The 25662-nt window shown below is 40.6% G+C and overlaps 2 protein-coding genes across 4 annotated transcripts in view; one reads left to right on the forward strand and one right to left on the reverse strand.

Moving 5' to 3' along the window:
- ABI3BP (ABI family member 3 binding protein) overlaps positions 1-7213 on the reverse strand; it is a 207617-nt gene extending 200404 nt beyond the window's left edge. The window contains exon 1 of one of the 2 annotated variants that reach the window (XM_084801538.1): positions 7006-7213. In XM_084801538.1, coding sequence (XP_084657664.1) covers positions 7006-7084 — 79 coding nt within the window. In that variant the 5' untranslated portion in view covers positions 7085-7213. The remainder of the gene's footprint in view (positions 1-7005) is intronic. The other variant, XM_084801539.1, reaches the window with a different exon arrangement.
- A 2073-nt stretch (positions 7214-9286) lies between these two features.
- Positions 9287-25662, forward strand: part of LOC311608598 (uncharacterized protein) — a 29848-nt gene continuing 13472 nt past the window's right edge. The window contains exons 1-2 of one of the 2 annotated variants that reach the window (XR_014783037.1): positions 9287-9463; positions 19354-19430. Coding sequence is in view for 1 of the 2 variants with exons in the window: in XM_084801159.1 (XP_084657285.1) it covers positions 9300-9463; positions 19354-19434 (245 nt within the window). In the remaining variant the exon portion in view is untranslated. Of the gene's footprint in view, positions 9464-19353; positions 19435-25662 lie in introns of both variants that reach the window. The other variant, XM_084801159.1, reaches the window with a different exon arrangement.

A 25662-nucleotide genomic window follows, 5' to 3' on the forward strand; every position in this document is an offset into this window, starting at 1 on the left:
GTGCTTTGCTAAGAATATTTTCTTGCTGCAATCCAGATTTTACTTTGTGTGGTGAGATCAAATATAATTGTTTTATTAAAACTAAAAGGACTCTGAGCAAAGGTCCTTTGGTTTTTTTTTTTTTTCCCTAAGTTCTTTCTATAAGATCCAGTAATAAAGCATACATTCTTCTGCCAGGCACAAATTTAACTTAACTGTGTGGTAATTTCTTTGCTTACTCTCAAAAGTACCGCACAAACATCTCAGAAGCCTGTAATTATGGGGACTATACAGCAAGTTCATAAGTGTGGTCTGCTTAATATTTGTTTGTCTTATAAGAAGTTCATTGTTTCTCATGTCTTCCCCTTTGGGAAAAGCACTTTGGGGGGGTGCTTTGTGTGTCTCTCCACACAGAACAAGGAATCTAAGCATTAACTGGACTCTTTCAAACAGAAAATAAGACTCACATTGGACACTTTCGCTTTCCTAAGACCCTTATGCCAGATCTCAAGGATTGCTGAGAATTAACTCCAGCCATATAGGGAGGTTAACAATGGCTGAACTCTGTGGGAAGTCAATGGAGTGACAATGCTCAAACCAGCATGGTCCCTGGAGTTAAGTTTCCTGGATTCACAGTTTCACTGTATGACATAGGGACACACAACGGCCTTTTGAGCATTTACGGTGGGTTGATTGTAAGTTAACCCAAGTAGTATAACTACTTATAACCACTGAGTTGCTTCTAAGCAAAAGCACACGGCAAACTTCAGACATTTACTTCTGTAACTATGCATGTGATCTACGTCTTGACTGCACTGTTCTAGGTATGTGGCCAAAGAAAAAAGGCCAGTGCACCCAAGCACTAAGGTGACTTCCATTCCATAGCAACTGAGAGAGACCCTCACTCCAGAGGCCCTACGTGTACTGAATCCTTTCAAACGTGTGATCTTAAAAGCAGGCAAGCCCTCTGATAAAATCCAGTTCTAGAACCTTCATTGCAGTCTCACGTAAGACCTTGAGTGAGAGAATTCCCACTAAGACAGAAACTTTGCAACAGTCAATGTGTTCTCTTGAGCTGCCAGTTTCGTGGAAACTTTTAGACCACAGTAGATGATATACCATTGAAGTTAAAGTATTTCATAGCTAAGAGGATAATTTATATAAATGCAGCATTATTCATCATGCTATATAACAATTTGGTTACAAATTTAATGTTACTTTAATAAAATCTATGTACCTAAACCATTGATTTTCTATTTTACACTTAGCACTTTCTTTTTGTAGCTGATGCTATTTATTTTAATTTATTATGCTTGTTAGAAGACAAAATTTTGTTTTTATTTTACTATTCTAGTAGTCTCTCACATTAAATTATCTTACTTTTAAATTTTACACTTTCTTTCAGATCACTTTTACCAAGTTCTCCTCTTTCTTCGGCATCTACTTTTATCAGTGCCAATTAGAGAATGGACAGACGAAATTCTTTCAACCACTGGTGACCCAGATAGTATCACTGGGTAGGTCATGTGACCTCAGTGGCTCGCCTTTCGTTAGGCACTCCACCTCTGCCCTAGACGAACCTTTTGGGAGTCACTAACCTATAACATAGCCCAACAGAGCAATCCATTAAATGTGTGACTAATGGATGTCTAATCAAGATCAGCAAAAAATTTAATTTAAAACATTGGTTCCTAAACTGAGGCTCAACTGAACTATATTTGATTATTTGCTCATTCCTAACATATAGTTTTTAAAGCATAGTTGGTCTAGTTAAGTTTTTTCCTAGATGTTCAATAATTAGTACTTGAATAAACAAACACAACAGGAAATCATTAGAACTGGAACTACAAACATTTAGAATTATAAAAACCATTAGAATAAATTTCCTTTTACAACCTTTTTTCAATGTATCATTTCTTCCTATGTACTCTTTAATACTATCCCAGAAATATACAAATACAATATTTTAACAAAAATGGCATTGGTGGCATTCCTTTAATCCCAGCACTCAGGAGGCAGAGGAAGACAGATATCTGAGTTCGAGGCCAGCCTGGTCTACAGAGCATATTCCAGGACAGCCAGGCTACAGAGAGAGACCTTGTTTTGAAAAACAAAACAAAAATAAAAATAAAATCAGCCCTCTACTCATTGGGTGTTAACCTTCTCATTTTCCTACTGCCTTGCAAATATCACCTGTCCCTTGCAGAGGTAGCCTGGGATTTTTGAGTGACATATTCTTTTATTGCATTCTTTTGTTCAGAAGGGCTCTATGGAAAGTGAGAGCCAGCCCCAAGGTGAGCGGCTGGAAAGTGCCCAGAAGACTATGAAAGAAGGTGCCCTCGCGTCTCACACAGACTCTTCCATCCTCCTCCCAATGATGCCTGTCTCTCAGCCCTATCCTCGGTGTCTTCTAGAATGCCTGAGTCCTCCAGTGTGGACAGAGTCCTTTGGGCTGTTCTTAAAGCTCAGGGGCTTCCTACAAAAGCAGGCAGCTCTCGCTGCACTGGAATTACCTCTCACTCTCATCATCCCTGCTAACCTGTCAGCTACCCGAAGACAAGCGCCATGCTTGGTCATGCCTTGTCTTCTCAGCCTCCATACTCTGGCCATAGCAGGTCGCGTTTTACTTGAACCAATTAGTGTATCTTCACAGGGGCCAGGGAGCTGATACTCTGTGGACATTAAGGCTAGGGACTGTTACTTCTCTGGATAAATGACTTGGAGCAAATTAGTGAGACACCTGGTCTGCTATTTTATAAAATGAGAGTAATAAGATACCTGCTTCATACAGGCCTTAGTATTTAGAGTTCCTGCATCAAAAATACGCAACACTAAATTACCACATTGCTCACTCAAAAAAGAAAAAAAAACACTACCTTTGAGAATAATATGTAGCAGTTAATAGCCCTGGTGGTTATTGTAATTTATCTGTCCATTAAAAAAAGATTTCATGCCAAAACAAGAAAAATAAATAAATAAATAAATAAATAAATAAATAAATAAAAAGATTTCATTTTTTTTACAGAGAGAGAGAGAGAGAGAGAGAGAGAGTCTATGAATATGAATATCTGTGCTGGTGCCCACGGAGGCCCAAAGAAGGCTTTGGGTCTTCTAGAGCTGGCATTTTAAGGTGTTGTTGTTGTTGTTATTTTATTTTTTAAAGACTTATTTATTATTTATACAGCGCTCTGCTTGCATGTACACCTACACACCAGAAGAGGGCACAAGATCTCATTACAGATGGTTGTGCGCCACCACGTGGTAGCTGGGAATTGAATTCAGCACCTTTGGAAGAGCAGACAGTGCTCTGAGCCTCTGAGCCATCTCTCCAGCCCCTCGTTATAAGTGTTTATATAGTAGTTGTGAACGGCTCGCCATGGGTACTGCGAACTGAACTCAACCTCTGCAAAAGCAGGATGTGCTCTTAACTGCTGGGCTATCGTTCCAGCCCGCCTGTGCACATTTTGTCAAGGACTTCTACTCTTTTCTGTAAGAACTCAAGGCAAAGTGCCAGTTACTCACTACCTCTGCCATTTCCCCAAGACTCCCATGTCTCACAGTCATGTTATTACATTCATATCTCGAACATTCCTCTGACCCTCCTTGTGCATATTTCAAAAGGAGAAGCGACAGACCTGCCTGGTAAAGACAGCACCTTCAGGCTAAATACGACTTCTATGCACAGGAGTTTCAGCACAGAAGTTTGTCAAGCCTGTGGCATGGCTGTCTTTACACATGGCCGTCCTCTGTGGTTTTTATTTTAGCACATGTGCCAGGGGAGAAGAAAATTCTATAGTGGCAAAATAGAGAGTCCCAGAAGTAGCTGGAGCCCGGGGGCTTCCAACAACGCAAAGCAATCTGCTAAGTCCTCTCTAATGTCTGAGTGTCATAGTTAATTTTCCTCCTCAAAACTAACAAGTTAACAAAATAAAAGAAATAAAATTTGAAAATAAGTTTGAGTAAATTTCACCAGGAGAGACACTGGTGTTCCCAGGAGCAGAACAGAGGCTGGTGGAGCAAGGCACAGCTTCCTGTGGATAGTCACATCTGTCCTGTGGGTCAAGGATGGTCAGGACACAAGGCAGTAGATGCCTTCCCCCAGTGTTAGCATATGAACAGTGCTTGGCAGTCTTATCACCTCTGCATCAAGAACATGCCACCTTGCTTGCTATTGCACATGGCTCTTACAGTTTGGACATGAGACCCAAGAGTAAATTGCAAAGGAATATAGTCATTGATTTATAAAGGCAAGAAAAGATACAGTGCTGATAATCTTCACACTTTTAGAAACCAAAATTTTCTAACAACTTACTTTCAGGACAAGATATGTGACTAGATATGTAAATAGTTATATGATATGTAACAGGTGAGTTCTTATAAAATAAATGTTTATATAATAACTATATATGTATGTATATATATATTTACAATGCAACATACAGAATGGTGGTATGTTTTGGGAAATGCTGAAAGATGATTTTAAGGGTATTGTAGTCAAATGTCCTCTAGCTGTATGAGAAAGGATATGATTCAAGGGAGAGGTAGTTTTCCTATATATGCAAACCTGATCCCTAAGATAGGTCAGAGGACCTGTTTGCCCAACAGGAAGCAAGGCTAGTGTTTGGTCCTGGCTCTGCCGTTAACTTGGGAAAGTCACTAAATTTTCCCTATGGTGGCTATTAAGATAGGCCAGTGTTTTCCAAGTATTGGCCTGTGGTGAAGTTTTTAATCAGTCTTTAATAAAATGAGAAAAAAAAAAGATGGACACTGGAGTATCTTATTTGTCTGGCTAAATGCCATTATTTTTTTCAACTGATGAAACTGGCTTGATTTGCTGGACAGCAAGCACTTTCCCCTTGCCTTGAGCGTCCTCACAAGGCAAAAGTCAGGTACGACCCCTGTTTAACAGAACCGTGCTATTAAAACCTGCTTGAATATGTACTGGTCCACAAATGCAAAGATCTGGGTTGGACGATGTTTAGTGGTCGTTAATCTCTAGCTCTTAACTTCTATGCTTTTCTTAAGTCACAGACCATATTCAACTCAGAAGCAGTAAGGAAGAGTTCCCCTCCCCCACGCCCCTGCACCTTTCCCCACACGACCTGGCACAAATGGCCTCTGGAAACACACAGCTGTATTTGACTAAAAGGGGAACTATCATGCGAATGGGTTTGGGAAGCAATGGGTTAAAAGGCTGGATACTTTCGTTTTTTCCTGAGAAATGTTTAGGTCACGTGGAAAGGTAACATCTATTGTGGATGCTTCCCCCCCCCACACACACACACAAAGGTAAGCCTGAAAAGCTCTGGAAGTTATTGAAGGAACGCATCTGCTCCCCCAAACCACTAATCTATTGTAGGGCATTCTGGAACAGACTTAGACAAAGGTGGCCAGCTTAAAGGAATTTCCTCAACAACTTGTGAGAAAAATAAACAAAGAAATTTACCATTTTATTTGTTTTGTAATAGATATAATTTGATGTTTTGTTCAGACTAACCAAAACAGATTGTTAAAACATTACAAAAGAAACCAGCATGCAAAGTCACTGATGGGCAAAAGGCTAGACCAAAGCTTGGTGCCAGCTACTGACAACTATATACTCTTCTTCATCAGCACAAACACAGGCGACATGTGCCACAAGTTCTACATCTAGTGAATACAACAGGAAAATTGAGGCACTTGGAATTTACCTAAGCGTGGAGCAACCAAATATGTCTGTCATTCTTACAGCAGTAAATACAAAGCAAAATAGAAGCACCCTTAAGTTTTGAAACTGAAAACTACCGCAGGCGCCTTTCAGAGAGCAGAGTTGTTAAAAGTTTACATCAGTGTGAACAATTAATTAAGGATTAAGTCACAGTTTATTATGATCAAGGAATGAAACTCATGGTAGGAGAAAAACCTGCTGGTGCTTGGTATTTTTCTATGCATAATCATTTGATCAGAAATGGAGTTTCCTCTGCCTTTTTCTACATTCTCATCCTCATTTGAGCCACTTACTAGCCAAATGCCTCAGCCTTCGCATTCCGGATTCAAGTTTCACTTTACCCCATGTGGGGGAGGGGGGAAGGATTCCAGACTGAACTCTCCAGAGGGGACACTGACGTGTCCTGTCAGCGTTCTGACCCTTAGCTTTTCTTTCGGGCTCGGTTTTGATGAGCCTGCTGCTGTACGTTACCACTAATATTTTCCATCATAACTGTATGGTAAATTTCAGCCTGTTTTTCATAATCCTGCTGACTACAGCAGTCTGCAGCCATAAAAAGCCTCCCCAGACTTAAAGTGCCTCTGCAAAGAGGCAAAAGTGCACACACTTATATTCACAGACGGGACAAGACAGAAGACTCCAGATTTAGTCCCAGTGAGCATCAAAGATTGCTTCTAGGGTCTAAATTTAGAAAATTTACTTCTCTTTCGATGACTTTTATAAACAAAATACCAACACTAAAATAACCAATTTAGGCAGGAGAAGGGGGGAGTGTCCTATCCAGCAAATCACATTTGCTTCCAAACTTCACTGGAGCGTCCTGACGGCTACTTAGCTTTGTACTCACAACTGTTCTCAGGTCTGACCTGGATAGACTCCCTCAGCCCCTACCCCACAGGTAGGCTTTAAATGTACAAAAAAGATCCCAGCTTCCAGAACAAGCTACTCCCAAAGCTCAACCACTGCCTGTTGTCTCTGAGGACAGGGCTGAAAGCCCCAAATAACTCCAACAAACTACAATAGCCATTGGTATAATCTGATCTGATAGACAAATGCTGTAACTTGAAGCTACACCACCTCAATTCACGTGACCCTACCCCCCTTTAGAAGCTGTTAGGAGGAGCTGCGATTGCAAAGTACATAACAGGGGTCCCAGAGAAAATAACACTCAAGTCACCCCTTCACACATATGACCTTTGACTTTCTGCAGAGTAGTTCAGTTCCCCCGTACTGTAAAGCACATCCTATTTCATATCAACAGCTAAAAACAAGCCACTCTTAATCTTACTTTTAAAACAGAAAACACCCCAGCTACTTGCCTTTGGGCAATTTCTGTGCATTTCCCAGAGCAAGAGCAATACTTCCACAGAGAAGCAGACACCCCAGGCTGGAGAGCATGTTGCATTTGCCTGCTCACACGGGGAGTGATGCTGCTGGGTGCCTTGCAACCCTGGAACTGCATTTAAGTGGACGTCCTCCACTGACAGAGGCGGGCGGCTGCGGCTGCACTGAGCACTGCTGTGGGCTTACTCACAGGAGGTGGAGACAAGATGACATCACACCCTTTCCCACACACTCAAAAAAAAAAAAAAGTAGGCACAACAGCAAAAACATATCATCACATTTCCCTCTGCAACGTTGTAACGGTCTGCCCCTGCTCTTTCACCAATCTGTATTCAGGAAAGAATATCTACCCAGGCAACTTTGAAACATTTCATGAACTAGTTTAAAGAGGAAAAAGGCATACTTAAACCCACCAAAACATTACTGAAATGTTGTTAAGAAGAAAACTGTTTTTTATTAGCCAGGAAACTAACCCAATTCTTCCTTAAAATGGAAGTAAATTCACCAAACTATACTTTAAACTATTCTGCACCTATAATGTTATGAGAAGCTTCACAGGAGCCCTAAGCTATGCACTTAGACACTATGTACCCACAGATATATACACACAAACAGATATATATCCCCATGCTGGGCTAGCATCTGCAAGCTTGCCATGGGGACTGTGCTGGAGCTATGGTGTTATTAGTCTTTATTTTACTAGTAAGAAAAACTGAGGTATAGAGAGAAGATACGCCCCAAACAAGCAGGTAAAGTCGATCCAACAGTAATCCAGAGAAGCTTTGCAACATGACCCCTGAGTTTTACATTTAGATCCCACCTAGTTGCTTTGAACACATTTCTTTGCTATGTTGTCAATACTGTTTCTATTCCAGGGCTTGCTCCATGACAGACACTGATCTACTCAATTTACACATTGCTAAGACAAACTTCGATCCATTGATGTGGAAAGGCAATGCGACCGCTTTGATTTTTTTTTTTTGTACCTTAGTGTCCAGAGCTTTATTTTTTTATTTTATTAATTTATTCATATTACATCTCAATGATTATCCCATCCCTTGTATCCTCCTATTCCTCCCTCCCTCCTATTTTCCCCTTACTCCTCTCCCCTATGACTGTGAATGAGGGAGACCTCCTCCCCCTGTATATGCTCACAGAGTATCAAGTCTCTTCTTGGTAGCTTGCTGTCCTTCCTCTGAGTGCCACCAGGCCTCCCCATCCAGGGGACGTGGTCAAATATGAGGTCAAATATGGTTTTTGATAGAGAACTGACCAAAGGGAGATGACGGTCCAATGTCATGGCACAGATGGTGGCGTTTAAGTAGGCCGTGTGACCATAGCCCTTCTAGTCTACCTTAGTAAACTTTAAATTCTAAAATAAGAATGATGGCCAGCAGCGTGGTTTGCTATTCGAGCATGAGGATCTGAGTTCAAATCCTACCACCCTCACAGAACACCATGGCATGCACCAGGACAGCACGACCTGCAGTGGGGAGACAGAGATGGAAGGAGCCAGGAAGCTTACTGTGCCACCAGCCTCACTGAGCTGGTGAGCTCTAGATTCAGCAAAACACCTTGTCTCAAAAACTAAAGGTGGCCGGGCGGTGGTGGAGCATGTCTTTAATCCCAGCACTCGAGAGGCAGAGGCAGGTGGATCTCTGTGAGTTCGAGGTCAGCCTAGTCTACAAAGTGAGTCCAGGACAGCCAGGGCTCTGTTACCCAGAGAAACCCTGTCTCAAAAAGCAATGAAACAAAACAAAAGAAAAAAATCTAAGGGTGAGAACAACTGAAGAAGACACCCAATGTCAGCCTCTAGCCTTCAGAGGCACTTAGGCACACAGACATACGATTATATAAGTACATATACATACAAACACATAGACACATCCAGGCAAACAAAAAGTAGAAAGGACAGCGCCAGTTTTATAAATGCGCTACTAATATTTTTGTATTTACCATAGTATCCGGCACAATGGCGGTTGCAGTAAACAGCAGCAGAGCCCTTAATTAAGAAGAGTCGTAATGACTGCATTTATCTGCGAAGTTCTTGTGTGTGCCCTTTTCTGTGACATCACATTGCCCCCAGTACAAGCAAGCCTACTGGAGGGACAGCTGGGCTCACGCAGTGCTTTGAGTGCCGCTCAGATATTTATGTCAATTCTTTGGAAAATAGCCTTTCGGGTTGCTGGTAGTGGGGGATGGGGGGGGTGGAGGGGGCTGTTGCTATAACTAAGCCAAAATCAGAGGAAAGCAGAATGCCATCGGTCAAATGAGTCTTGATGGGGTGGCTTGCCAGAGGAAAGACGAGAGCCTAAAGAGACAACGCTACGCCATCTTCAAAGTACTGTGGGAGGAGGCAAAGGTTCGAGTCATCTCTTGCTGGCAGCCCGAGCCCGCACCAAAGGAATGTTCTGGCACTGGCCTTGGAAGGGGGTAGGGGTACATAACATGTCTTTCTCAGCTCTGATTTTCTGCTTGGATACGCGGCTCCCTCAAACCTGAGATTCGCACTCACCTAGCTGGCCCTTCCTAGCTCTGCGTCTTTAGCCCATACTCACCAATCTATGGCAGTGAGGTCACAGTGTGAGAGGAAATGACCAATTTCTCAGGAAGCAAATTTTAGCAGAAACATTGTAAAGAAGGCTGTCCTAGCCGAGTGTGGTGGCGCATGCCTTTAATCCCAGCACTCGAGAAGCAGAGGCGGGTGGATCTCTGTGAGTTCGAGGCCAGTCTGGTCTACAAGCATGAGTTCAGGACAGCCAAGATAACATAGAGAAACCCTGGAAAAAAACTGAAGAAGAAGGCTCGTCCTTCAAAACAGTGTGAGCCTGGTGCATGACTTAGGTAATGGAATTCAGGGATCAGACTCTGAGTGGCCAATAGATGAAGCCTAGTCTGCATTAGAAGTCATTATTTGCTGCTTGGAACCAAATGGACACTTATTAAATCAAGGCTAGCTTCTAATATTTTGTCAGGAAAAGATGTCTTAGCTAGTAGGACAAACAAGCATTCAAGAGACACACTGACAGTCTGAGAGCTCAGGCCAGGGTCGGGGAGTGGCTTGAAGAAAGAGACCTCACACATAGGACATTTCCCCTCTCAGTGACAAGAAAACTGTCTGTCTTCAGAGTCCCAACACAAACAGTGAACACATCCTTTCTCACATGAGTAAGGCCTCAGGGCTTGGGTCACACGATCACAGGAAGGTTTCATGTTATTCTTAAGGAAAAATTGAACTTGGCCTGGGACACAGTACAGATGGATTTGGAATTATTTGTGTGACTCCATTTGGTTTCTCCATCCTTACTAATGGGTGACTATTTAAAACACCATCTTGCTTGAAAATGTAGAAATGCCAAACTCCAGATACTTGTAGTATTATAGACTACTAAGTTCACTGTCATTAGTATTTGTGAAAAATTATGTTAAAAGAATCTTTATGAAGAACTATTTGGGAAACACAGTATGACATGATTGCCTGTAGTTTTTATGAAAATACTGGCCATCTGTTTCTTTCTTATTTCGAGAAGGACGCAATAGGGACATTCAAAGCAAGTGCCAATGGAAACACAACTTACAGATTCTATAGCAGTTAGTCCTAGGTTAATGCAGAGAGCACTGGGATGCAACATGAAATGCAGCCATTAAAAGCAAGTTCTTTGAGAATCCTCCTGTTTCTGTGGCTCTTATAAGGAGGCACCAGTTCTCGTGTTAAACTACCTCCTCAAAAAAGTGCTCTGAAATAGCCTTGGAATATGGAACTGTGCTATTGTAAATGCGATGTCTGTCTAGAGCAAGCAGAATACGTGTTGTCTCCTGTCTTCAAAAATTTGTCCCTGATCTGCAATATCCATGTCATATATAGGTAGCACTCATGATTTGTGTCGCTCTGTAAAGACTGTGAGTCTCAGCCATGATGAAAACGATGTTCAAGCTATTGCTATGAGTAATAAATACACTGGCTTTTGTCTGTGGCCGTGGAATCTTGTGTCTCGTGCCAGCATCCATGAGTAAACCAGTGCTTACTTGTACATATGGGAAAAATCTCAGACTTTTGCAGAGCTGACAATAATTGGGCCACTTTCAAATGTTTCATTAGATCTTGCTTTAGCTGAGTGCTTCGTTATAATGCCTACATTGAAGTCCACTGCAGGAATCAGTGGTGACTCTCACAATGTGCACTGTGTGGCTAGATGTTGCTTATTAAATCATATATGTTCTCATTATCGGAACACTACAGAAAGCCTCTGACTATTTTTCTCTTCAAAACTTATGACTGGTTACTTTAGCAACTGTGTTTATCTCTGCTGCACTGTAACCAGTTTTTCTTTCTTGTCAGATTCCTAGAAACCCAGTGCCAAGTTTACCCCCACCCACACTGAGTGTATAGGTTAGGATGTGCATTTTTTTCCACATCATTTCTGGCTCTATTTTTCACACACACCCTTATTTCTTGCTTCTTTTACTCAGAGTCTCAATTTATGTGACTCTGCAAGCTGCTTTCATTTGTTCCGGAACAAGGTGAAGTACAGCCAACTGTCCCCATGCACAGGAACTGTGTCAGGATACGTGTTACACATGTGTGAAGTTGGAACCTGGGGACATGGTCCCTGTTTTCCTTTTCTACAAGTAGCAGATGCTAATGGAGTTTGGTACAACAGTTACACAGCCTCAGCATACACATACTCTCCTGGGAGATGGAGGTGAAAGGCACAAGCCTAGAGAACTTCTAGAACACAGCTCTAAGTAGGTGTCATGTTTTCTCAGTCATTCTGTGCTGGTCTTTTAATTGCTCGATATTGGTTCCCAGACTTCAGATGAAACTTGCCTAAGTCCTTCAAATCTTGGAAGTCAACTCTTTGCAGCACTTTAACCTATTAGTCCACTATTTTTAGTCTCTAGTATGTTAGAAACCACAGTGGAGGATTCTTAAAAGCTTATGTACATTTGCAATTAATAACATCTGAAGGTATGCTGTGGTTTTTAGGGATGCTAATAAAAATACTTTTAATATGACTCATTCTAAATGGGAAGCCCAGCATTTTGCTTTGCAGCTCAAATCTCATGTCCATAATTACTGTGTTGAACGGGACTTATGATTGAATTGGACAAGCATCCTGCTCCAGCGAGGATCCACTTGGCTGGATCACAACACTTTCTCTCACGTGCTTTACAAAGCACAGGAAAGCACTTAGGCATTTCAGTTACCTTTAAAGGTCTTTCCTTAATCTGTCTAAAGGCTTCTCGACCTCTAACTTCAGGCTTCACTACCTTGAGGTAATTAGCAACTTCTTAAAACTTCTTAAAAAAGAATGGTTTGGAAAGATCAAATCGTTTTTGATTGGTCCATCTCTAAGTTTTAAAGTTGGCCTTCTGGTCTAGCCTAGTTTATACAGACACAACAGAATACTACAGAGTAGGTCATTTGTAAAGAATAGACTTTATCCCCCTAAGGATCCAGTGGTTGTGACCCACGTCATTTGGTGCCTATATACATCAAGGCCCTTTGAACCAAATCCTGTCGTAATGAACAGTATCACTAGGTAAGAGAGCACGTGAGAGAAAAGAATAGATTCATTTCTGTAGTATTTTCATCATTATCTTACTATTTCACTCCCTGATCATGACAGTAATCCACTCTGAGGGAAGATCTACCACACAACTAAACTCTTCTTAGGCACACCTCACAGCAGGGGACTAACTTTCCAATATATCAAGTTTTAGGTACACATTCAAGTAACAGACTCTCCTTGGTATCTAAATTTTACTTTCTTTTGTTGGGGGGAGGGGTACTAAGCACCTACCTTATTATATGAAGAGGTAAAGAGATTTTTCTCTTATTAACTTTAAAGGATGTAAAATGGGCTGAGTTAGGAGTTTAGCGAGAAATAACAGTTAGTACCAGAGAAGGAACTCTGAGTAGAGAGATGCATCAAAACAGGGTTCCTAGGGTCAGGATGCAGCACAGGCCATGTGAGGCCACCAAAGTCTCCATTGCCTCATCAGAGAAAAAGATTGGAGCGTGGAGAGAACAGACTGTATTTCTCAAGGTCAAATAGTGAGATCTCAAGTGGATCTCCACTATTCTCAGTCCAGAGTACAAACGTGCCAGTAGCATTCATTTTATCAAAGATTCCATATTAAGATGGAGAAGAAACCAATCACATGGCAAACAATTCTAATTATCCACTTTTTAAAGAAAAGACACATCCTCTGCCCTTGCCCAGTGGCTTTCACATCTGTCTTTCTTTTGTTCTTTTTCCAAAACCTTTCCTCTCATTCCCGCCCCTGAACTATTTGTCTTTCTCTTCAACTTGTGTAAAACCCACTAAGAAATAATAGTAATTTCTTATTCCCTTGGCCTTTCAGTTTATTTTTGTTCCCAAATCTACACATTTCCATATTATATTTTATCATCTTCATTAACAACCCAATGAAAATTTTTTTTCTTTTTTTGATAGAGAAGACATAGTCCAAGCAACTTAGGAGACTTGCCCAATGAGCAGTCAATGGCATGGCTCACAAGATTTGTGTTCAGTAGTCTCCTGGGGCTTGAAGTGTCATGACTTAGAGGAATGCCAACTGTATGCCTTACTTGCTATTTCATATCCTAAACTGTATTTGGGAGAATTCTTTCAGCAGATAAATAAAATGTGAAGATCATTTTGAGACATTTGTTTTAACACCAAGAGGTAGATAGTACCAGTAGGTCTACCTTCGACCCCCTGAAGACACTCAGGACAGATTCGGGGATGGTACAAAGTGAGGTTCTTGATAGGAGTGTGGGGAAGACATAATGCCTGCAGGAAGTTAAAACTAGGAGTAGTCTAAGGACTTTGTGCAGATCCAGCTTTAGACTCACCCAAGGGGGCACTAGACCCCATAGAAGATCTCTTTCCCATGTCTTTATCCTTTAAAATCTCTTTAAGCCTATCTCTTCTTTGTAGTTTGCCTTTAGTTTTTTTCAAATGTATTTATTTTCTTAATTATGTGAATATAAGTGTTTTTCCTGCATGTATGTGTACCATGCACATGCCTGGTACCCACAGAAACCAGAAGAAGACATTGGATCCCATGGAACTGAAATTACATGTGAGTCCTGGGAATCCAACCCAGGTCCTCTGGACAAACAGTAAGTGCTCCTACCCCCTGAGCCATATGGCGCTCTCCTTTTTACCCTGCTGTTAGTACCTTATTCTTTGTTTAGGATCAGCCCAAAGAACCACAATGATTTAAGGGAACAAGAAACCACCCCAGCATCCCTGAGTTACTGCCAACTCAAGATCTCATTTGCACAAACACCAATTTTATGAGTTCTTTTTAAAGCTTGTTGTGGTTCCATTGTACATGGCAGAATGAGTTTCTCCTCAGGCCACAAGCCACCTACCCAAAATCAAGCAGAATCTTGGTAGAAGAAGGGATTGCTTCACCAGAGAATTTCTTAATTATCATCTCAGGGAAATCTGGGAAGCCTCCCCACCCCCTCTTTTCCATGTTAAAATAAAAGAGCATGCCCTTCCTTGAAATTACATGATTCACCCAAAACATCTGATATTAATTTTCAGAACAAGGCTCAAAATATAAAAATGTGTAGAAAGCAGCAGGGAGGGTCTGTCAGAGAGTCCAGGAGATTAAGTGTGGCAACTTTGTAACTGGGTGCATCATCAGCTGTCATGGCCTGAACTAAAAAACTATTACCCTTTAACATACAAAATGCCCTTTTCCTAACAAAAGTGCTCATTTGGGTCATCACATAAGATAACATCAGTAGGGTTCTGAAGTCTTCTCAGAGGACTAATGTTTCTTACACAAAAATCCCAAGTTTCTATCTACACAGTATCTACTCTATTCATTGTTACATGACAAAACTCTTCCTGGGGAGACACAACACACATATTTACCCACTCTAGATAAGAAACCATGGTAGACCAAAGTACAGAAACTGCTAAAGCCCAACTTGGCAAAGCATGAGTCTTATTGGGGTTACTTACAGGAATATCAGTGAAGAATTACTTACAGGAGCAGAAATGACTCAGAGACAGCTGTATTACCAAAGTTCTCCCCAGCATGGTGACAGCTCTCAAAAACCGGGCAACTGGAGCACATGCACAGCCTGCAGTTAGCTCAACAAGTTGTAGAGTGTCCCTTCCAAGTGACTCAGTTGGTCTAAACCTCTTCTAGGCAGCTCAGCTGGTTTCTTCTTCTTCCAGGCAGCTGGTCTGGGTCTCAGAGTCTTCTTTGAAGCTTGGTGTGTCTGAGAATGACTTTCAGCAGTCTTCATTGCTTACTCTTGGAAGGAGAGGGCCTGGTAAATTTGATTTGTTTCAGGGACTTCCTGAAGTTATTATGAGTTGTTCACTCTCCTCACATAAGGAACTTCACTGCAGGATGGAATGTTTCCATCTTGGAGGAAACTATTATATAATATTCATAAAGTTCTTGAACCCAATCTGAAGCCTCATGACATGGTAAGCATCATAGCATCTTGTATTACCCAGACCTGTCACTCAGATTATCATACCTTGGATGATTAAAAATAATCCTCCTTATTAATAGACTCAGATGATTCAATTTTTGGCCTAATAGTCATGAAGACTTCAGAAATAGTGGAAATGTAAGAGTCTCTAGTTCCCCCTAGTTTGGGGAAAGTGGAGTGCTAGAAAATCTTCCTAACGATGCTAGTTTCAGAGGTTGCACAACTAAAAGGAACAAAAAAGATTAATTCTCCTTTAGTATTTAAATATGGTTTGTCTCCATCAAAATTAACATTAGACTAAATTCCTTAATTAAGAAACCATTTGATTCAGATTTGGGGCAAAGTAGTCTATACAGGAGATAGTTAGGCACAGGGAGCTAAAACTCCAAAAATGGATTAGGTCCTGTGGGCGTGGGTTTCTAGGAGAATTTAAAACCAGCATTTTCTCAGGTTGTCATTTCTTTACTTACCAAGTGACCTCTCTTGCTTGTATTCCCATCATGGCACCCACGAGGCTGGAATGGATTGTCTGTCATATGTGGGCACCCTACTGTTTGGACTTTTCAGCAACCACACATCCAAGCCAAATAAAGTTCTTCTCTCCCTACTCAGTTATTTTGTGATAGCAACAAACATGGACTAAACTATGTTTTAACAAAATATCAACAATGAAAACTTGACTGATTAATAAATGAAAAATGAAACTAAATTGATGGGAATGGAAAACTCAGTGATAAAGGAATATAGTGTAATTCCCAAAAATAAAAATTAAGTGTCTTGGCTTCCTATGCTATACAAGTTGCCATAAACTTAGTGACTAACTACAACATAAGCTAAATAGCTTTTTAATTTTTTGAAAGCATAATTACATCATTTCCATTTCCTCCCTCCAAACCTTCCCAGGTACAGTTCCAAGGCTCTATTTTAAAGTATGTATGTGTTTTTCCAGAAACTCCCATTTGATGTTGGATAACTAATTGGCATATTTCTCCTTGGGGAAGACGATTTCTTCCTCTCTCAGCATTTCTTAGTTGCTCGTAGTTCTTTTTGTAGGGCTGAGGCCTTATAAGCTTCCCCTGTTCAAGGTAACATGTCTATTGTTGTCCCTGTTTAAGTCATGTTTAAGCAGCCATGTTGGGGAGACATTATGGGCGTAGCTTCAGACATCCCTAGGAGACACAACCTCACAACAAACTCCAAGTTCCTCTGGATCTTCTGATCTTTCAGCTCCCTCTTTGGTGATAACCCCTGAGGGTTAGGAATGCATCACTTGGGACTAGGCTCTACAATTTTTCCTTTCTATGGGTTGTAGTTTTCTTCAATGGCCACCATTTGGTCACCATCTGTTTTGAAGAAATGTTTGATTTTTTTTTTTGATGAGAGGTCAGGACTACACTTATCTGTTAGTACAAAGACATATATATATATACATACATACATACATACATACATTGGGACCATCTAGATAGTCAAATATAATCTATTTTAAGGCTCAGGAACTATTAGACTTACTTTCATCTGCAGCCTTAATTCTCCTTTACTATGTAAGTTAATATTTTCAAGGTAATGTTTTTGTGAAATTCCCAAAAGAAGCAAAGTATTGCCACGATTTCTCTGACAAGATGCTTCAAGGAGTATGAAGAAATGTGGATGTTAAATATAAATATCTTAGCCTGAGGATGTTGAAAGACTAGAAAGGCATAGCAGAAAACACAAACATGGAATTTTCATTGACTACTTCTCAAACCCATTGTATGTGGATGCTAACTGAGGCTGCCCAACACAGAAGCACTTTAAATAGACAAAGTCTGTTACAACATCTGTCCTAAATATCTCACAAATTTGAACATATGGCTTCTTCCCACACACCTGGGTAAGCAATGTAATCAATCCATCTATACAAAGCAAAACTCTTAATGGTTTTCTTACAATAACTACTAGAGCTTTACAATTTTGTCATTAAATACTATATAATATTGGCTAAGTGAGAGATCTTAAAATTCTAAGAGGAAATAATGCACTTTATAAAATGTTATATACTGTGTATACAAACTACATGTGTTTGTGTGTATGTGTGTATGTGCACACGTGTGTGTTTGTGTGTGGAGAGCCAGCTCTGTGAGTAAAATGCTTGCTACACAGACCTGACAGGCTGAGTTTAATCTCTGGAATCCACACAAAGGTGGAAGAAGTAAACTGACTCCACACCGTTTTCCTGTGACAGAAGCATACATCATTGGTATCATCCCAAATCTAGGTGGGAGCGGCCTGCCTCACACACTGAAGCAGGAAGTCTCATTCAGCTCTGAAGGCACAAAGGGGAGTCCACTGGAGGAGGGAATACACCCCTAGACCCCGTTACCTTTTGTAATGGGGCATCACGCCAACTGTAGGGAGGCAGAGAGGAGGAGGAAACATATGTCAATGTGGACATTTCTGCAGCGTGTGCACTGTGCTTGTGTCTGCATCCCTTGCTATTGGATCATCATAGCTGGCTCCTAATCTATTGCTAATTGTCTGTCCCCTGTCACCTCCAATTCAGTAAAAACTTAGCTGGATTCCAGATCCTGTAGGCTCTTCTGTTCTAAAGATCTCAGAATCCACTGCTTCTTACAGTTTAGTTTTTTTCTCTAGGTACTTATTATTCATTTATACATAGTTGATTTTACATATTAACTATATATTTACATACCTAATTATCACTTTTGGAGTAATGAGAATTTCTCCTTAGATTTTTCTCTCCTTTTACTTCATGCACGGAAAGGATAGAATACAAAAGCTAAATGTGTCATGCGGACTCAGTATGCGGATGACTGTAAAAGGTATAATTAGGATCAGAAAGAGTGTCTTGAATTAGAAGGTTCTGACTTCCTGTCTTTCATCAACATATCTGTCGGGGAAACACAGACCTTCAGTGTAAGACCTGTTTAAATGTGAATTTACTTGGAAAGGAGAAATTGTGAGCTATTTTAAGGCCATATGAAGGAATCACCAACATTTTGTTCATAGCCTTTTTTTTTCTGAGAGGCGGGAAAAGCAAAACATTCAAGACATCTTGGAAGCCTGCAGGTTTCCTCGTGGGGCAGGGGTAGCGTGGGGTGGGGTGGGTTTGGGCTGGGGAATGAAGCACGTCATGGAGGCAAGAGGCAAGGCAGGGTCACATAATTCATGGCACCATTTTTCTTATAAGTCTCTAGTCTTGGACATACTTACACCCCAAGGCATGTCATTTGCCAGATTAGGATATGTGTCTTTTGTGGGGCCTCCTTCCCACTTCGTATTTAGGAAACTGCAATCCCATGGAAGACGAATGGATTTCAGAATAGATGTCATAGGAGCCAGAGTCAGGGGAGAAAATTTACTCCACTTTTCATCCCCAAAGTGTGAAACCAGAGGCATCATGCTATGGACGACTGCGGAGCATGTGGTTCTTTGCTCATAAAACATCTTGGAAGAAGCTGGGGCTACACTTCTGGCTCTGAATTGCAAACGAAGGAGGAAATGTTCAAACAAGCTGGGCTCCTTCACAAAGGCTCTCAGTCTAAAAGCCAGTGAGAAAGGCTCTTAGAAAGGGTGAGGCTCAGCAGGTGTGCATCCTCCTCAGCTGCCTCCAAAGTGTCCCTGTGCCTCATCATTTGAGAGACAGAGAAGATGAAGCCTCAGGCAGTCTGATGTCCCAATACAAAGATACTTATGTGTGTCAGGAGCACAAAGGAAAGTATGAGTCACATAGGAAAAAAAAAGAAGTGTTTTAATGAGTTTTTCTTTTCCTGGAATTCCTACTAGGGGAAGGGAAAAAAAGAACAATTCTTTTTTGCTGGCACAACAAGTACTGTTTTCTGTTTAGAGACAAAGACATGACAAGGCCCAGTGAAGTCTCCAGTTTGCGCTCTTTTACCATGGAGGACAAACCGTTGTCTTCTAGTAAGTGAGTTCCTACTTCCAGACTTAGATGAAACAAAACCTAAAGTGTTAAATATATAGAATAAATGTTATGATATTTCTGTGGCCTTAGAGGAGCCGCCATGCTATGCTCTATCCAGTGAAGAGTATCTCAGCTAAAATAATTCTTACCTTAGTTTCATTTAGGTTCAGTAAATTTATTAAATTTTGTTCAAAGAATGTACTATCTGTGAAGTTTGTGAGAGACAACAGAAGAGGGAAAGTAGATGAGAGAGAGAGACAGAGAGAGAGACAGAGAGAGAGAGAGAGAGAGAGAGAGAGAGAGAGAGAGAGAGAGAGAGAGAACTACCCACATTCAGAATTGTTAACCGCTCTCCAGCTTATAGAAGGCATCTTGCTTTTAATGGATGCTTCATAGCCATGTGTTCTGCAAATGTATACTGAATGAAAAGAAGCTGTACTCGTTTCACTGTTGGACTACCAGCATGTGAGTGACGTCAAACACTTAGAAAAGAAACAAAAAGAATTAAGCTATTCTGTAACAAATCAGGGCTATGGTTTGATCTTCAAGACCCATGCTGCCCAAGCGAGAACCATATTTTCTAGAATCTTCAGTTCTGGTGTTTCTCCCACTGACAGGTTTTTTTTTTAATCTCTGGTGGTAGTTGAGACATCAAGGGGCAAGTTATCTTATGTGAACCCCTTGAGACCCCTCCCCCCTATGGCTTGCCCAACTTGTGATGTTTACCCTCAGGCCAATAGGAGGTGAACTTACCCAAACAAAATGGAGAACATAGAGCTGGACCTAACAGGAAACTCACGTAGGAAATGGGGTTGGGATGAACTGCTAGCCAAAAAAGGTAAGGAAGTTTCAAGGATACTTCCTAAGATGAATCCTCAGACAATTTGCTTCAAGGAAAAGCTCTATTTGACACAGTAAACTAGGTGAGTGATTATCACCCTCTTCGCTCTGTGCTGGTAAAGGAAGTGTTACATTGTTCAAACTACAACTACAGTAGTTATGGTGACAACATCTGAAGCCCTTCCTTCACCTTTCGAACAGAAGCTGTCTCTCATTTTGTGCCTCCAGTGCCTATTGTGGTACCTGGAGGTATCCTTACTCTGGCCCTATGGTCACAGCTGGGTAAGAGCCACATGGTTTTACTCTCTAAGGTGGTTTTCCTATCAATGGTTCTAAAATCCAAGCCTTAAGCATGATTTAAGGCCAGGTCCGTCTTTAATCATTCTAGATTCACTCTGTGGCACAAATCATTTATTGGTAGATGCAGTCGGCATTATATGAATCCTGTGAGGATTTAATAATAACCTCCAACCACAATCTCAGGTGCCCTGCTCTTTATGGAGTGTTCTTTGGTCTGGTGGGTTCCATAAGCTCTTGGGGTTTGTTTTTCTGATTGGTTTTAATGTTGCTGTGTGTTTAGATTATCCCAATCTACTTTGGTATGTTTGAAATGTAGTGTTCTTTTAACTTTTAAGAATGTGTTACCTCAGCCCCTGTCTGCTGAGTGGAGACATCCAGCAGTGGCATTTATGTGCCTAATTAAGTTCAGAATCATCCTGCGTTTGCACTCCCAATGAAGTCAAAAGCTGCTGATAAAATGGAGTTTCTCAGGGCAAGGCACAGCCTGAAAATCACGGTAGCCAGTTGGATGTGGTCACAGTTGGGTCTCAAAACAGTGCATCACAACAAGTGATTAACCAGACTAGTGGTTCAATAGTGCTACAGGTGAGAAATGCACAGTATATTTACACTGTGGAACTTAATTCAGCCATAAAGAATGAAATTATCTTGTCTGCAGGAAAACAAATGAACTTGGAGGTCTTGGTGATAAGGTGAGATATGCCAGTCTCACTAAGACAAACATTGGTTCTCTCTCATTTTTAGAATCCAAGGAAAAGTTAAAGAGCATGAAAGTAAAAGGAGAATTATTAGGGTGTGGGAAAAGAAATGGGAGAGAAGATAAGAAAAAAAAATCAATGGCAGAGTAAATATAATTAAAGTACATTATATATATAATATATATATAATATATATATAATATATATATATTATATATATATATAATGAAACCCCATAGATTGTGCAACTAATATAATCTAATTTAAAATGATGGCAACCAAAGCAGGGTTCTCTAAAGAAGAGCTGGAAATCTGGTCTATGTCCAAATGTGATTTGGTGTCTCTGCTTATACATTTTATAAAATCATATCGGAATACAGTCATGCCTGTTTATCAAAGTAATGTCATTTTTTATCTATGGAGCTTTTATAGCAAAGATAAATAGCTACAAAAGAGATCATATGGCCTATGAACCCCAACATATTTATCTAGTTGTTTACAGACTGCATTTCCAAACTGCTCTCAAATCCCTTGCTACTCCCTTAATCCTAATGCTGCAGAAAATGTATACAATTATAAACTTACACAGTAAACAAAATAATGTGTTCCTGCTAGCCTACCACTTCAATTACAGAACAGAAACTCCACTACGGGATATTTCAGAGCTTGTTTTCTGGGTAACTGTTTAGCCTTCAGGGAAAAGCACTTCCTGGGAACTGATAGTGAGTTTCGCTGGCAAGAAAGCATGCAGACTGAAGATTTGGGGAGAGGGCAGAAAAGCTGGGCTTCATCTCACTTGCTCGCCTGTGCAAGCCTTCTGTTCAGCAAGCCCTGAATGCAAGCTAGCAATGGCTGAGACCTCATCATCCCTCAGCACTGAGCACTTGCTAAGGTTCGCAGTGGGAGATGGGAAGGGAGGCACATGGCTCGTGTGAGGAAGATAGTTTCATCAATCGATCTTTTGGCGGCTTGGTTCCAACTCTTCAAAAAAAAAAAAAAATGAAGGCACTTTGTTTCTGAATCTGCTTCTAACATTAGATTGTTTAGAAAATGAGAAGTTTGCAGAAGCTGGAGAGATCCATGACTTTGGAAATGTCAGCTATGGTTTCCCCCCGCATGGTACTGTTCATAAATCTAGCAAGTGAGTAACATAGATCCAGTCAGATGTACAAAACGACAATTCAGTTATATAAGTTTTTTAGGGGAAAAAAACCATAATATGCATCAGTGTGTGTGTGTGTGTGTGTGTGTATGTGTGTGTGTGTGTGTGTGTGTTGTGCTAAAGGAAATGAATGCCTATAATCACAGGGTGTCAACCTGCATGTGTGTGCCTCAGTACTCCTTATTCTGTGCAGCACTCAGATCTCAGTATGCACAACTCAGGATACAGAAGGAAGGGAAACCCTCCGTTACTACCTAAATACTATATTTTTTCCTGGGGAGTGGAACTGAAGAGCGTGCTGTTCCTATAACTGAGAAATTCACAAACCAGGTAAACCAAATCCAGTTCTCCCCAGGCAGCTATAAAAAATATACATACATACATACATACATACATACATACATACATACATACATACACAACTAGTGAGCCAAGAATTGTAAAGTAACTCAATAGTTCTGAAGGCAAACACCACTATCAGAAGTTCTAAAGCCATTTGCTGTTCCTCTCACATGGGCCTCAACAGCAAGTGATTCTCAAACATTTTTAATACTGTAACCCTTGAATATATTTTTTATGTTGGGGTCACATCAATGGTAAACATCTGATTTGCCGGCAATCCTGGGTATCCCTGTAAAAAAGGTTTTTTGACACCCTCCCCCCCAAAGGGTTGTGATCTATAAGTTGAAGACTGTTCCAAGCTCTGTGTCAGACTGCCAAGGTCATTGTCTTTTTACATCATGAGACAGGAATTCTTCAGGCTCTGGCGTTTCACCACTGGGGCCCTAATTTTTAGTTTACTTACCTATTAATGCAGATGATACATTAATAAAGACATTATAATAAAATTCCTGACAAAATTTAAAATGTTTCATAGCATTATAAATTTAAACATTTTTAAAAGCTGTTTCTTGAAAAAAAAATCTAGTATTTAATTTTCTGTAAAACTCCAAAACCTTTTAAAAGAAGTTTAAGAGCTCTCAGTTGTGTGTGTTTGCAATATCAAAATAAAGTACCTTTTTAAAGAGTGAAGACACAAAACATAACCATAATTTGTAGAAGACAAAACCAAGTTTTAACAATTTAGTGTCTCTAAAAAATCAATACCAAGTGGATTATTTTGATGTTACAAAATTTGGCTGCCAGAAAGATATGTTCTTGTATACGAATGCACGGAGGTGCAGTTTTACTATCTCATTAACAAAACATTGCTTTAAATCCTATCTTTTACAACCCTGTTCTTTTTTTTAAGATAGGACAGTAATTACATAAATTTTACCCCAATTTAAAAGTATCGTTGGAGCCCTGTTTTCTTCAGTCAGCTCATGCCTTTTGTGATGACTCCAACCCCGAGTTACAAGTTTTAAGCTAACTTTTAGTTTCAGATTTTTAACCATACCTAATAATTTATAATCTAATAATCTATACTCAAGACATATAGAACATAGTAAAGCCATACATTTAAGATCAGTCAGAAACAAACATACAGTGTCCATGCTGGGATGCTGGTCAAGGACGTAGTGCTCCAAAGGCAGCTCCAGTTTATTGGTTTTTATTGTCCCGATTCAGCTACTTTTTTTCTGGAAAACCTTGAAGTGAGTTAAAACTAAGTCAAGGGGTCAACGGCTGGCAGATGAAGTTTGGCTCATTTCTCCCATATGAAACACAGAGCAATGATCAATCCACTGAACGAAATTACAGACACAAACTGACAGACACGGACAGAGTGGCGCGCCAAGGACAGCCAATAGAGTTGAGGAGATAGAAGAAAACCAGATGTCCCACTAGTGGGCCCAGATGTCCCAACGAAGGGATCCAGATGTCCCACTAGGAGGACCCAGACCAGAACGGGTGTTTCTCTGGTAGGAACCAGAGAGGAAGTAGGACGTCCCCCAATCTCCTCTGACCCTAGGAGCAATACTACATCCAGTTTCTCCTTTCTTGGGTCCCAGACAGGTGCCAACCAGAAAACAGAAGACAGGCTTACCTCTGGAGGATTTGGACTTCAAAATAGAGTCCACAAATGCAGATGATTACAAATCAGGCACCAAGGTGGCACTCAGAGGAAGGATAGCAGGCTACCAAGAAGAGACTTGATACCCTATGAGTATATAAAGGGGGAGGAAGTCCCCCTCAATCACAGTCATAGGGGAGGGTAGTAAGGGGAAAATGGGAGGGAGGGAGGGAGGAATGGGAGGATACAAGGGATGGGATAGCCATAGGGATGTAATATGAATAAATTAATAAAAAAAACAAACAAATCAGGCACTAAGGAATTCACATGCCATGTCTTTTGAATGAGACTGGAGCATTGGGAAAGTGCACCATACATATATTTAAGCCTCTGTCTGTTTTAGGCAAAAGGCAGGAGCTAACTCAGTTTGCACAATGGATTACATAAAAATTAATAATAATAACACAGAGAAGATGCCTGAGAGTCTAACTGGTGAGGTTTTTTTATATGGCTATTCTCCCCATAGATTCTGCCACATCAGCAAGAGAAAAAAAGTCACACAGTTTACTAGAAAATTAGCTCAATGTCTTCAGTTATCAGAGGTTCGTCACTGAGCATCCAAGGAAAAAGGATTAACTCTTCCCAAATCCTTGGGTATCTATGTCATAGAAACAAATGTATAGACCTTAAGGCAGTGGACCTGGGTAAAATAAAAGAAATATTCCCTCCTGAAACACGAAAAAAGTGCAAGAAGGACTCTCTCATGGTCTGCAAAGATAGTCTCACAGTTCCCATCATGTTGGAACAGATTGCTGAATGGAAAAGTGAGCTAGCCCTCTAAAGACAGTCACAGCACCTGCAAGAGAAAGAATGGTACCTGCTAAAGCTGAGGCAACTTTTCCCGTTCCTTCTCTTATTTTTTTCACCATAAAATATACTGACTTTATAACAATAGCCAAATGTTATCAACTTTACATTATATTATTCAAGTCATGGGATAGCAAGGGGGAAAGCAAACATTTAACAATATTATCTTCTCTTTGAGGATGAGAGTTAGCATATTTTGGTAGCCATAGCCACAGTGTGTCAAGTAGAATCATGACTTTGTTTTGTCTTTATTTTGACACTGGGTATGGCCAATGGAGATGAGGAGGGGGTGTCAAATTATCAGAGGAATATTTATGAAGTTTAATCTTATGTGTGGGTTTGATGTGGCTAAGGTATGCTCAGATACCAGGTAAACCCTTCACACTGGCTGTCTGTGAAAGAAGAACCAC

Source organism: Acomys minous (assembly GCF_964271855.1).
Source record: "Acomys minous genome assembly, chromosome: 11".
NCBI classification, from domain to species: Eukaryota; Metazoa; Chordata; class Mammalia; order Rodentia; family Muridae; genus Acomys; species Acomys minous.